The following is a 14,680-nucleotide window of genomic DNA, read 5'->3' on the forward strand; positions in this document are numbered from 1 at the left end:
CAGCCTGCAAGAGAGAGTCATGCTCCCATCTCTCTGTCTCTGTTCTCTGTATGGTGTTGCCAAGCTGACTGTTCTAGAAAACAGTAGATACTGATCTGCTTGACTGTTCCATAACACACAGGGAGTGGTAGACCACTGTGTGCTGAGGCAGAGTGTAACATGTGGACGCTGGGTTTCGGGATGCAAGTACAGGGAGTGACTTTAATAATAAATAACAAACAAACAAAACAAGAAACACGAGTAGCGTACAGTCATGAAACACTGAAACAGAAACAATAACGCCTGGGGAAGGAACCAAGAGGAGTGGCAGATATAGGGGAGGTAATCAGGGAGGTGATGGAGCACAGGTGAGTCTGATGAGGCGTTGGTGCACCTAACAATGGTGACAGGTGTACGTAATGATGAGCAGACTGGCGACCTCGAACGCCGGAGGGGCAGTATACATAACACAGAGACTAAGACCATACTGTAACAATGAGATAGAGGTGGTGGACAGAGGATAATACCATACTGTAACAATGAGATAGAGGTGGTGGACAGAGACTAAGACCATACAGTACCAATGAGATAGAGGTGGTGGACAGAGGATAAGACCATACTGTAACAATGAAATAGAGATGGTGGACAGAGGATAAGACCATACTGTAACAATGAGATAGAGGTGGTGGACAGAGGATAAGACCATTCTGTAACAATGAGATAGAGGTGGTGGACAGAGGATAAGACCATACTGTAACAATGAGATAGAGGTGGTGGACAGAGGATAAGACCATACTGTAACAATGAGATAGAGGTGGTGGACAGAGGGGCAGAATACGTGACACAGAGGTTAAGACCATACTGTAACAATGAGATAGAGGTGGTGGACAGAGGATAAGACCATACTGTAACAATGAGATAGAGGTGGTGGACAGAGGCTAAGACCATACTGTAACAATGAGATAGAGGTGGTGGACAGAGGATAAGACCATACTGTAACAATGAGATAGAGGTGGTGGACAGAGGATAAGACCATACTGTAACAATGAGATAGAGGTGGTGGACAGAGGCTAAGACCATACTGTAACAATGAGATAGAGGTGGTGGACAGAGGATAAGACCATACTGTAACAATGAGATAGAGGTGGTGGACAGAGGATAAGACCATACAGTACCAATGAGATAGAGGTGGTGGAGAGACTAAGACCATACTGTAACAATGAGATAGAGGTGGTGGACAGAGGATAAGACCATACTGTAACAATGAGATAGAGGTGGTGGACAGAGACTAAGACCATACTGTAACAATGAGATAGAGGTGGTGGACAGAGACTAAGACCATACTGTAACAATGAGATAGAGGTGGTGGACAGAGGATAAGACCATACTGTAACAATGAGATAGAGGTGGTGGACAGAGGATAAGACCATACTGTAACAATGAGATAGAGGTGGTGGACAGAGACTAAGACCATACAGTAACAATGAGATAAAGGTGGTAGACAGAGTGGGAGAGATGAGCCATGAAGGAAACAACAGTAGTGAATCTCTAACTGATCTAAATGTGTTCTCTCTCTGGGGAGTATTAAGATGTAACTGAATAAAATGGTATTTCATTCAAGAAACATCATCCCATCTTTTTCATCCATAGATCTTTTCTTCCAAACATTCTAGTGTGTACTCGTCACCCCTCTCTACATCTGTGTTCAGCATCTTTGGAATATATTCAGCATCACTGGTATATATTCAGAATCATTAGCATATTTTCAGCATCATTAGCATATATTCAGCATCATTTCTATATATTTAGCATCATTTCTATATATTTAGCATCATTGGTATATATTCAGCATCATTGGTACATTTTCAGCATAATTGGTATGTATTCAGCATCATTGGTATAGATTCAGCATCATTGGTATGTATTCAGCATCATTGGTAAATATTCAGCATCATTGGTATAGATTCAGCATCATTGGTATGTAATTCAGCATCATTGGTAAATATTCAGCATCATTGGTAAATATTCAGCATCATTGGTATAGATTCAGCATCATTGGTAAATATTCAGCATCATTGGTATAGATTCAGCATCATTGGTATAGATTCAGCATCGTTCTATAGATTGTGTGAATGAGATCAGTGAGTTCTCAGTGTGTTAATTAGATCAGTGAGGTCTCAGTGTGTTAATTAGATCAGTGAGTTCTCAGTGTGTTAATTAGATCAGTGAGGTCTCAGTGTGTTAATTAGATCAGTGAGGTCTCAGTGTGTTAATTAGATCAGTGAGGTCTCAGTGTGTTAAAGCGATATGAAAACATTCTATGTGATCCATGTCTATTTCATCATGTTAAATTCAAAGATGAGGACTCAAAGACATCATACCTAAACTCTAACCCCCTCCCTCCCTTCCTCCCTCTCACACACACACACACCTCCACTATAGGCTATAAACACTCACAATTAGGCAGGCGTTCTGTTCTCTATAAATTCTTTGTCTTTATAAAATCTTTCCCACAGTTCGTGCGCAGTAGATTCAGCATCATTGGTATATATTCAGCAGTACGCTACTTCCCCACCCTGTTCTGTTAGCATCTCTCCTCTGTTTGGTAAGTAACCGTTCTTCACCTATTCTACTATTACTATTGGTGTCTTTGGTTTAACAGAGGAGGTTATCTAGTGTAATAAACAGGTCTCACACAACTGTAACAACTGTTTCCAAGTGTGACTAGCTACTGATCTGTCTCGTCCGGCAAACTTGTAGGCTATAATGTTCATTAGTCTTCGCTTGCTTTGATTAAAAAGTATGTTCTTCTATGGTTTGTTATGCAGGATGATAGGACATTCTATTACTGATGAAGACATAATGTAGTCTATCTATACCTAAATCTTTTCATGTTTCATTTGTAGGCTATAATGTTTTTGTTTTAGAACTCTGTTAGACCTACAAACGTTTTTCTCAGCCGGTTCATGTCATTTTATAGGCATTACTCACCAATTATCATCAGCCTGATTTCTTTACACTGAACTGTTGCAAAACCCTTTCCTCTCCTGTCACACCCCTTTCCATCCCCAACTCCCCAAACTTTCACACTTATGATTATGGGTCACATGGTCAAGCTATGACAGAGGTTATTTAACCTCTATTTAACTAGGCAAGTCAGTTAAGAACAAATTCTTATATACAATGACGGCCTACCCCAGGCCAAACTTGGTTAAAGGACAGTCTACACAGCTAGAGATTTTGGATGTTCCCAAAGAAAGTGGGAGGCACCAAAAGAAAGAGGAGGAGTCAGAGGTAGAGGGAATGTGTAAAGGAGTGGAAGATTAAATGTCACTAAGTAACAGACTGTGCTTACAGAGACAAAGAAAGCCAACTCCCATCCTCCCTGAATGTGCATTGTTAATTAGTTTGCTTCAAAGGGATAGTTTGCTATTAGTCAGCATATTAGTACCATCTATCAGGTATGAAGGGAAGACACAGATGCAGATCATGTCGAATAAACAATAGTTTGATGTTGCAAACAGTGGCAGGCAATAAACAGGGCAAGGCAGGGGTCAGAAAACCAGAGCTGAGCAACGTACCGGACGTACCGGCTCAGGGTCAGGGCAGGCAGGGGTCAGAAAACCAGAGCTGGGCAACGTACCGGACGCCAGCTAGGCTCAGGGTCAGGGCAGGCAGGGGTCAGAAAACCAGAGCTGGGCAACGTACCGGACGCCAGCTAGGCTCAGGGTCAGGGCAGGCAGGGGTCAGTAAACCAGAGCTGGGCAACAGTACCGGACGCCAGGCAGGCTCAGGGTCAGGGCAGGCAGGGGTCAGTAAACCAGAGCTGGGCAACGTACCGGACGCCAGGCAGGCTCAGGGTCAGGGCAGGCAGGGGTCAGTAAACCAGAGCTGGGGCAACAGTACCGGACGCCAGGCAGGCTCAGGGTCAGGGTAGGCAGGCAGGGGTCAGTAAACCAGAGCTCGGGCAACAGTACCGGACGCCAGGCAGGCTCAGGGTCAGGGCAGGCAGGGGTCAGTACATTTAAGTCATTTAGCAGACGCTCTTATCCAGAGCGACTTACAAATTGGTGCATTCACCTTATGACATCCAGTGGAGCAGCCACTTTACAATAGTGCATCTAAATCTTTTAAGGGGGGTGAGAAGGATTACTTTATCCTATCCTAGGTATTCCTTAAAGAGGTGGGGTTTCAGGTGTCTCCGGAAGGTGGCGATTGACTCCGCTGTCCTGGCGTCGTGAGGGAGTTTGTTCCACCATTGGGGGCCAGAGCAGCGAACAGTTTTGACTGGGCTGAGCGGGAACTGTACTTCCTCAGTGGTAGGGAGGCGTGCAGGCCAGAGGTGGATGAACGCAGTGCCCTTGTTTGGGTGTAGGGCCTGATCAGAGCCTGGAGGTACTGAGGTGCCGTTCCCCTCACAGCTCCGTAGGCAAGCACCATGGTCTTGTAGCGGATGCGAGCTTCAACTGGAAGCCAGTGGAGAGAGCGGAGGAGCGGGGTGACGTGAGAGAACTTGGGAAGGTTGAACACCAGACGGGCTGCGGCGTTCTGGATGAGTTGTAGGGGTTTAATGGCACAGGCAGGGAGCCCAGCCAACAGCGAGTTGCAGTAATCCAGACGGGAGATGACAAGTGCCTGGATTAGGACCTGCGCCGCTTCCTGTGTGAGGCAGGGTCGTACTCTGCGGATGTTGTAGAGCATGAACCTACAGGAACGGGCCACCGCCTTGATGTTAGTTGAGAACGACAGGGTGTTGTCCAGGATCACGCCAAGGTTCTTAGCGCTCTGGGAGGAGGACACAGTGGAGTTGTCAACCGTGATGGCGAGATCATGGAACGGGCAGTCCTTCCCCGGGAGGAAGAGCAGCTCCGTCTTGCCGAGGTTCAGCTTGAGGTGGTGATCCGTCATCCACACTGATATGTCTGCCAGACATGCAGAGATGCGATTCGCCACCTGGTCATCAGAAGGGGGAAAGGAGAAGATTAATTGTGTGTCGTCTGCATAGCAATGATAGGAGAGACCATGTGAGGTTATGACAGAGCCAAGTGACTTGGTGTATAGCGAGAATAGGAGAGGGCCTAGAACAGAGCCCTGGGGGACACCAGTGGTGAGAGCACGTGGTGAGGAGACTGATTCTCGCCACGCCACCTGGTAGGAGCGACCTGTCAGGTAGGACGCAATCCAAGCGTGGGCCGCGCCGGAGATGCCCAACTCGGAGAGGGTGGAGAGGAGGATCTGATGGTTCACAGTATCGAAGGCAGCCGATAGGTCTAGAAGGATGAGAGCAGAGGAGAGAGAGTTAGCTTTAGCAGTGCGGAGCGCCTCCGTGATACAGAGAAGAGCAGTCTCAGTTGAATGACTAGTCTTGAAACCTGACTGATTTGGACCAAGGTCATTCTGAGAGAGATAGCGGGAGAGCTGGCCAAGGACGGCACGTTCAAGAGTTTTGGAGAGAAAAGAAAGAAGGGATACTGGTCTGTAGTTGTTGACATCGGAGGGATCGAGTGTAGGTTTTTTCAGAAGGGGTGCAACTCTCGCTCTCTTGAAGACGGAAGGGACGTAGCCAGCGGTCAGGGATGAGTTGATGAGCGAGGTGAGGTAAGGGAGAAGGTCTCCGGAAATGGTCTGGAGAAGAGAGGAGGGGATAGGGTCAAGCGGGCAGGTTGTTGGGCGGCCGGCCGTCACAAAACGCGAGATTTCATCTGGAGAGAGAGGGGAGAAAGAGGTCAGAGCACAGGGTAGGGCAGTGTGAGCAGAACCAGCGGTGTCATTTGACTTAGTAAACCAGAGCTGGGCAACGGTACCGGACGCCAGGCAGGCTCAGGGTCATGGCAGGCAGGGGTCAGTAAACCAGAGCTGGGCAACGTACCGGACGCCAGGCAGGCTCAGGGTCAGGGCAGGCAGGGGTCAGTAAACCAGAGCTGGGCAACGGTACCGGACGCCAGGCCGGCTCAGGGTCAGGGCAGGCAGGGGTCAGTAAACCAGAGCTGGGCAACGTACCGGACGCCAGGCAGGCTCAGGGTCAGGGCAGGCAGGCAGGGGTCAGTAAACCAGAGCTGGGCAACGGTACCGGACGCCAGGCAGGCTCAGGGTCAGGGCAGGCAGGGGTCAGTAAACCAGAGCTGGGCAACGTACCGGACGCCAGGCAGCCTCAGGGTCAGGGCAGGCAGGGGTCAGTAAACCAGAGCTGGGCAACGTACCGGACGCCAGGCAGGCTCAGGGTCAGGGTAGGCAGGGGTCAGTAAACCAGAGCTGGGCAACGTACCGGACGCCAGGCAGGCTCAGGGTCAGGGCAGGCAGGCAGGGGTCAGTAAACCAGAGCTGGGCAACAGTACCGGACGGCAGGCATGCTCAGGGTCAGGGCAGGCAGGGGTCAGTAAACCAGAGCTGGGCAACTTACCGGACGCCAGGCAGGCTCAGGGTCAGGGCAGGCAGGCAGGGGTCAGTAAACCAGAGCTGGGCAACGGTACCGGACGCCAGGCAGGCTCAGGGTCAGGGCAGGTAGGCAGGGGTCAGAAAACCAGAGGTGGGGCAACGGTACCGGACGCCAGGTAGGCTCAGGGTCAGGGTAGGCAGGGGTCAGTAAACCAGAGCTGGGGCAACGGTACCGGACGCCAGGCAGGCTCAGGGTAGGCAGGGGTCAGTAAACCAGAGCTGGGGCAACGGTACCGGACGCCAGGCAGGCTCAGGGTAGGCATGGGTCAGTAAACCAGAGCTGGGGCAACGGTACCGGACGCCAGGACGGCTCAGGGTCAGGGTAGGCAGGGGTCAGATAACCAGAGCTGGGGCAACGGTACCGGATGGCAGGCAGTCTCAGGGTCAGGGCAGGTAGGCAGGGGTCAGAAAACCAGAGCTGGGGCAACGGTACCGGACGCCAGGTAGGCTCAGGGTCAGGGCAGGCAGGGGTCAGTAAACCAGAGCTGGGGCAACGGTACCGGACGCCAGGCAGGCTCAGGGTCAGGGCAGGAAGGCAGGGGTCAGTAAACCAGAGCTGGGCAACGTACCGGACGCCAGGCAGGCTCAGGGTCAGGGCAGGTAGGCAGGGGTCAGAAAACCAGAGCTGGGGCAACGGTACCGGACGCCAGGACGGCTCAGGGTCAGGGTAGGCAGGGGTCAGATAACCAGAGCTGGGGCAACGGTACCGGACGCCAGGACGGCTCAGGGTCAGGGTAGGCAGGGGTCAGATAACCAGAGCTGGGGCAACGGTACCGGACGCCAGGCAGGCTCAGGGTCAGGCGTCAGTAAACCAGAGCTGGGGCAACGGTACCGGACGCCAGGCAGGCTCAGGATCAGGGCAGGCAGGGGTCAGTAAACCAGAGCTGGGGCAACAGTACCAGACGCCAGGTAGGCTCAGGGTCAGGGTAGGCAGGCAGGGGTCAGTAAACCAGAGCTGGGCAACAGTACCAGACGCCAGGTAGGCTCAGGGTCAGGGTAGGCAGGCAGGGGTCAGTAAACCAGAGCTGGGGCAACGGTACCGGACGGCAGGCAGTCTCAGGGTCTTACTCACATCGGCTGCGGAGAGTGATCACACAGTCTTCCAGAACAGCTGGTGTTCTCCTGCATGTTTAAGGGTTATTTGCCTCGAAGTGAGCATAGAAGTAGTTTAGCTCATCTGGTAGGCTCGTGTCACTGTGCTTCCCTTTGTAGTCTGTAATGGTTTATAAGCCCTGCCACATCCGGCGAGTGTCAGAGCCGGTGTAGTACGACTCGATCTTAGTCTTAATCTTAATCTGCCATTGTAATTTACACCCCCCTCATCCCTCTCTCCCTTCCTCGCTCCCCTCCTCAGTGTATCCTTCTCTCTGCAGCCATGCTGTCTCAGTTGGAGAGATCCATGCAGTCCCTGATCACGGTGTTCCATCGCTATGCCGACAAGGACGGTGACTGTAACACACTGAGCAAGAAGGATCTGAATGAACTCATGCAGTCAGAACTGGCCAGCTTCCTGAAGGTACCATAGATATCCCTCTCTCTCTCTCTCTCTCTCTCTCTCTCTCTCTCTCTCTTCTATCCCTCTGTTTTTATCTCACTGTCCAGCAACACTTTCTGTCTTTCTCATCTCACGCCCTTTTCCTCTCGTTCTGATTTCTCTCTCTCACTTTATTAGAATAAAGAGAATCCAAAGTCAATCTAACCCCCCCTCTCCCCTCCTCCCATCTCTCTCTCTTTCTCACTCTCTTCATCTCCTCCATCTCTCCTTCCCTCTCAGTCCCAAAAGGACCCAGCCGCCATAGACAAGATCATGAAGAATCTGGACCAGAATGGTGATGGGATGGTAAACTTTGAGGAGTTTGTCTCCCTGGTGGTGGACCTCTCCATCGCCTGTGAACAGATCTACCAGCTCCACACCCAGAAGGCTGCCGCTAAGAAGTGAAGGAGGACAGGACAAGGAGAAAGAGAAAGAGAAGCAGAAATGGATGCTTTTCTATATGTCATTTTGCTTTTCTATATGTCAAATAAGTCACTTTATAAGAAGTCTTACTGTTGTGAATAAACAGTGACTTTCCCACTCTCTGTTTGTCACATTTGTCTGATGTGTCTGTCTGTTGTATTTGGCCTGTAATTTGTCCCGTAAGTGTAAGAAAGAATAGACAATACTGAACTAAGTGACTGGTACTGACACAACTACTTAGTAAACCTTAGTGCAAAGCCTTTCTAGATCCTATGCTAAAACTACCCATCAACGTTGTTTCAATTTGTCAACCTATTGTGAAGTGGAAAGTACGTTGGATTTGCAAAAAGTAATTGACGTGAACTGTTTTGAGGGTGAAATTCCAACCACAGGATTAAACCATCATGTTAACTAAATTTCAACAGACAAATCTTATAAATATGTTGAATCTATTACTTTGAAACAACATCAGATATTCAATGTAATATCCACTACTATCAGAACCAAGGCTCAGGGACAGGCAGGGGTCGGTAATCCAGAGAGGGACAGAGGTACAGGTCGGCAGACAGGCAGGGGTCGGTAATCCAGAGAGGGACAGAGGTAAAGGTCGGCAGACAGGCAGGGGTCGATAATCCAGAGAGGGACAGAGGTAAAGGTCGGCAGGCAGGCTCAGGGACAGGCAGGGGTCGATAATCCAGAGAGGGACAGAGGTAAAGGTCGGCAGGCAGGCTCAGGGACAGGCAGGGGTCGATAATCCAGAGAGGGACAGAGGTAAAGGTCGGCAGGCAGGCTCAGGGACAGGCAGGGGTCGATAATCCAGAGGGTTGCTGGTAGGCTCGAACAAACAAGACGAACTGGCAACAAACAGACAGAGAACACAGGTATAAATACACAAGGGATGATTGGGAAGATCGCCGAAACCTGGAGGGGATGGAGACGAGCACAAGGACAGGTGAAACAGATCAGGGCATGACAACTATAAGAAAAAACAATATGTTGGGCAGCACCTACTGGATGGAGATCTGATCTACAGCTATCACTTTGGGCACCCATTTAGGGTTCTAACCAAGCCCAGCCCTGCTTAGTTTTTGTCACGGACTATTAACAATGTGCTAGCTTGAGCATGATTGTTGAGAAATCTCCACTAAATAGATTCTTGATGCTATTTATGTAATTCCAAAAGGGTAGATTTAACAGAGCAAATGAAATGTAATCATGCTTTATCAATCATATATCAATAACGTTATTTGCTTATATAGAATTGGGAAGTCATCAACAGCTGTTGTTTAAATTCAGCACAGGATTCTACTAAAAATAGACAATACATATAGGCCTAGGCTTTTCAAATGGAAACTACAAGTTAATAATAAATATGTTGGATTCACGTCTCCATGTTAACCAACAATCCAAGTTAAAGAATAGGACTAAATCTAACGGTTTTCTTCTGGTGAAAGAGAGGCGGACCAAAATGCAGCGCGGTTAGTTTTGTGCATCTTTAATAAAGATGAAAATACAACAATCTACAAAACAAGAAAAAACCAAAACAGCCCTATCTGGTGCCACAAACACAAAGACAGGAACAATCACCCACAAAACCCAACACCAAACAGGCTACCCAAATATGGTTCCCAATCAGAGACAATGACTAACACCTGCCTCTGATTGAGAACCATATCAGGCCCAAACACAGAAACAGACAAACTAGACATCCAACATAGAATGCCCACTCAGATCACACCCTGACCAAACAAAACATAGAACATACAAAGCAAACTATGGTCAGGATGTGACAAAATCAAATCAAACTGTATTTAAAACACATTTAAAGTTTGATTTGATTTAGTACTATTCTTTAACTTAGATTTTTGGTTGAAATGGAGATGTGGATCCAACATATTAACTATTCATTTGAAGACAAACTGGAATTGAAGCCAGACCCTCAAATGTTAATATTTGGTTCCATTGACAACCAAGCACAATTCAATATCACTTTTGCAATACAGTAAATAGCATACTAACTTGTCAACAAGATAACTAATGATACGTTTGAGTTTATTTTATTTTTACAGGAACAGGGGACATTAATCAACGTTTCAGTAAAAGTGCCGGTTTTAGCCAGCCGGCTAATTTTCAACCGCAGTCCCTGGGCAGGTTATTAAAAACCATTACAATATAGACAATCATTGAGCAGTGAGCACACGCAGAGCAACATAGGACAAGCAAGATGTAACATACAGACAGAGCAACATAGAACAAAAAGCAGCAAGACAAAATAAATAAAAGCAACAAAGTGTTTCCACACCTCACAAGCTACAGACAACATGGAAAGCGCCAATACACAGCTAGGGATTCTGATCACAAATCTGACTGACCTTTAGCCATGTCTTCATGCATTTTGTGAAAGTGTGATATGTGGTGCAGTTATGTGTGTCTGATGGCAGTGTATTCCAGACATGGGAAGCTCTCACAGAGAAAACTGATTTACTAAAGGTGCTTATCCTCAAGGGAACTATACAGTCACCTCTCATGGAAGACCTTGTGGATCTGCTGCCATATGTTTGGGTTTTCTGTTTAACAAAAGTACTGAGTGGAGGGGGAGCCAGGCCATTTAGGATCTTGAATACAAGACATGCGTCGGTGTATTGCACAAGACTTTCCCAACTCAGGAGCTCATGCTTTCTGAGGATGTAACAGTGATGATGGCTATTGGGCTTCCTATCAAGCACTTTGAGAGCCTGTTTTAGACAGACTGAATGGGTTTTAATGTTGTACAGCAAGCTTGGGCCCAACTAGTCAAGCAGTATGTTAAGTGGGGGAGTATCATAGATTTGAAGTACAGTTTTGCTACCTCTGTAGTCAAACAATTTCGTATAAATCGGAAATTAGCTAGGTTGAATTTGGTTATCTGAATGACCTTTTTCACATGCTTTTTAAAAGAGAGGTTGGAATCAAGTATGATGCCAAGGTACTTAAAATCAGATACCACCTGGAGCTTCTCTCCTGACACATAGACATCTCGCTCAATAGCATCTGTTGCCCTCTTTGTGAAGAACATGCAAACAGTTTTTTTCACATTGAGATGCAAACACGAGTCACTGAGCCACTTTGTAACCTGGACCATTACAGTAGTGAATTCTTGTGCAGCTTGTTGTTTGCTCTCTTTATGTTGGATTCACATCTCCATCTCAACCATCAATACAAGTTAAAGAATAGGATTAAGGCTGTGTCTCAGAAGGAACTATCCAAGCAGTAGTTACAGTGCTCGGAAATTAATGACAAAGCAAAAACAGTTTTTTTAGTAATATTTGCAAATCCTCTCAAGCTCTGTTTGGTTGGCTGGTCGATCGGGTTCAAGTCCGGGCTCTGGCTGGGTCACTCAAGGACATTCAGAGACTTGTCCCAAAGCCATTCGTGCGTTGTCTTGGCTGTGTGCTTAGGGTCGTTGTCCTGTTGGAAGGTGAACCTTCGCCTCAGTCTGAGGTCCTGAGCTCTCTGGAGCAGGTTTTCATCAAGGATCTCTCTGTACTTTGCTCTGTTCATCTTTCCCTCAATTCTGACTAGTCTCCCAGTCCCTGCCACTGAAAGACATCCCCACAGCATGATGCTGCCACCACCATGCTTCACCGTAGGGATGGTGCTTTTCCTCCAGAAGCTGGTTTCCTCCAGAAGTGACGCTTGGCATTCAGGCCAAATAGTTCAATCTTGGTTTCATCAGACCAGAGACCAGAATCTTGTTTCTCATGGTCAGAGTCCTTTAGTTGCCTTTTGGCAAACTCCAAATGTCATGTGCCTTTTACTGAGGAGTGGCTTCTGTCTGGCCACTCTACCATAAGGGCCCGATTGGTGGAGTGCTGCAGAGATTGTTGTCCTTCTGGAAGGTTCTCCCATCACAGAGGAACTCTGGAGCTCTGTCAGAGTGACCATCGGGTTCTTGGTCACCTCCCTGACCAAGACCCTTCTCCCTCGATTGCTCAGTTTCTCAGAGCGGCCAGCTCTAGGAAGAGTCTTGGTGGTTCCAAACTTCTTCCATTTAAGAACGATGGAGGCCACTGTGTTCTTGGGAACCTTCAATGCTGCAGATATTTTTGGTACCCTTCCCCAGATCTGTGCCTCGACACAACCCTGTCTCGGAGCTCTACAGACAATTCCTTCGACCTCATGGCTTGGTTTTTGCTCTGACATGCACTGTCAACTGTGGGACCTTATATAGACAGGTGTGTACCTTTCCAAATCATGTTTAATCAATTGAATTTATCACAGGTGGACTCTCATAGCAAAAAGGTCTGAATACTTGTGTATTTAAGGTATCTGTCTTTAATGTTTAATAAATTATCAAAAATTTCTAAAAAACTGTTTTGCTTTGTAATTACGGGGTATTGATGAGGAATTGTTTTATTTTATTTTAGAATAAGCCTGTAACGTAACAAAATGTGGAAAAAGGGAAGGGGTCTGAATACTTTTCAAATGCACTGTACATGTCCTTTAAATGTTATTATTTGGTTGCGTTGTCAACCATACACAATTCAATATTACTTTTGTAATACAGTAAATAGCCTAAAGTTGAGGCTTTCTTACAAACTAATATAACTGCAATGTAACAGTATTTATTCAACTTGAGTATTGAGTAACATACACATCCATGTGCACTTTGAGATTACAGTAACAATAAATGTCTTATGTAATCATAGAAAGCATGCATGTTCAAGAGCATGCAGAGATCTTCACAATTACTATAATAAACTGAGCAGAATCTCGAATAGCATTGATAACTTGCACCATGTACTTTAATGTACTTTAATGTACTTTAATGTAATCTCAACTGTAATCCAGGTCATTTGGTTGTGCTATTAGATTAAGCACAGTGATAACACATTAAATTGTTGTATAAATAAACCAAATATCTGACATTGTATTCCCATTTGAACTTTGCTGTGCTTTTAAATGGTTGAAAACACAATGATAATACGTTTAGCTGACAACTAAACCAAAAAGATTTTCCAAATTAATTTGGTTAAAAGCATAGTGATAACACATTGGAAATTCAACTTCGTATACAAACACTACAGTTATACCGTCCGTAAGGCAATCAAACAGGCAAAATGTCAGTACAGAGACAAAATGAAGTCGCAATTCAACAGCTCAGACACAGGATTTATTTGGCAGGGACTCCAGACCATCACGGATTACAAAGGGATAACCAGCCACATCGCGGACACCGATGCCTTGCTCCCGTACAAGCTAAACACCTTCTCTGCCTGCTTTGAGGATAACACAGTGCCACCATTATTCCTGTACCCAAGAAAGCAAAGGTAACTGAATTAAATTACTATCACTAGTACCACTCACTTCTGTCATCATGAAGTGCTTTGAGAGGCAAGTTAAGGATCATATCACCTGTTGTACGTGGAACAAGGAAGAGCTTGGATTTGTTTGTTTGGAAAGTTTGTTGTTTAAAAGTTTATTGGAAAGTTCTTGGTAGCCACCTAGCTTCTTATGATGGCGCGACGCAGTTGGCATCAGTTGCTGGGACTGCTTGTATCTTTCCAGTGATCCTGCCGACCAAGGACAGGTCTGAGGAGCTATTTGGCGTCGCAGCAAGCCTAGCTGGTGTTATTGATGGCAGCCCGTGACGTGGTTAGCCATTGTGGCTGGGACCGCGGATTGTCCTGGGTTTGTGGCTGTCTAGATCCCTGCTGTTTGTTGTTTTCAATTTTCCCCGTGACCTGCCCTGTCTGGAACTGCGAGGAGTAACAGCCTAACATACGTTGCTAGTTACCATGACAAAGACCAAAGCCGGCGGGAGTACCGTTGAGAACAGTGTCTCTCTGTCACACGTGAAGGATCTTTTAAACTAACAAAAAGAGACCTGCAAGTAGTTTTTAATCAACAAGAAAATAGTTTCAAGTGTTTGTCCAAATACTCGTGGATTATACTAATGAAATAATGGATGACCTGACCAGAGAGGTCCAGGACCTGAAGAACAGTTTGCAGTTCTCCCAGGGTCAGCTCGACGAGTTGAAAGAGGAGAACGGCAAGATGGCAGCAATCTGTAAGTCATTGAGAGAGGACATCAGTTCTGTGTGTGAATCCATGATAACAATGATAAATTAGACAATCTTGACGGACAATCAAGGCGAAACAACATGGTTATGGACGGAATTGCAGAATCTCCACATGAGACCTGGATGGAGTCTGAGGGCAAAGTGAGGGAAATGATCTCTGAGAAATTGAAGATGGACCACAGGAAGATTGAGGTGGAGCGCGCCCACAGGATTGGAAAACCCACCACCGGCCCAGCCGATAGTGGTT

At 46.9% G+C, this 14,680-nt stretch overlaps 1 protein-coding gene across 1 annotated transcript; it reads left to right on the plus strand.

The window, feature by feature from the left end:
* Window positions 1-7,779: 7,779 nt before the first annotated feature.
* Window positions 7,780-8,489, plus strand: LOC115126445 (protein S100-A1-like). Its single transcript, XM_029656066.2, has 2 exons — window positions 7,780-7,930; window positions 8,189-8,489. The coding sequence occupies exons 1-2, from the start codon at window positions 7,790-7,792 to the stop codon at window positions 8,351-8,353; spliced, it is 306 nt and encodes a 101-aa protein (XP_029511926.2). The 5' UTR covers window positions 7,780-7,789; the 3' UTR covers window positions 8,354-8,489.
* The last annotated feature ends 6,191 nt before the right edge of the window (window positions 8,490-14,680 follow it).

Source organism: Oncorhynchus nerka, linkage group LG3 (genome assembly GCF_034236695.1).
Source record: "Oncorhynchus nerka isolate Pitt River linkage group LG3, Oner_Uvic_2.0, whole genome shotgun sequence".
NCBI lineage: Eukaryota > Metazoa > Chordata > Actinopteri > Salmoniformes > Salmonidae > Oncorhynchus > Oncorhynchus nerka.

Coding starts and splice junctions, on each gene's coding strand:
- LOC115126445 (XM_029656066.2), top strand. CDS start 7,790: ATGCTGTCTCAGTTGGAGAGATCCATGCAGTCCCTGATCACGGTGTTC. Junction 7,931..8,188: donor AACTGGCCAGCTTCCTGAAG/GTACCATAGATA, acceptor CTTCCCTCTCAG/TCCCAAAAGGACCCAGCCGC.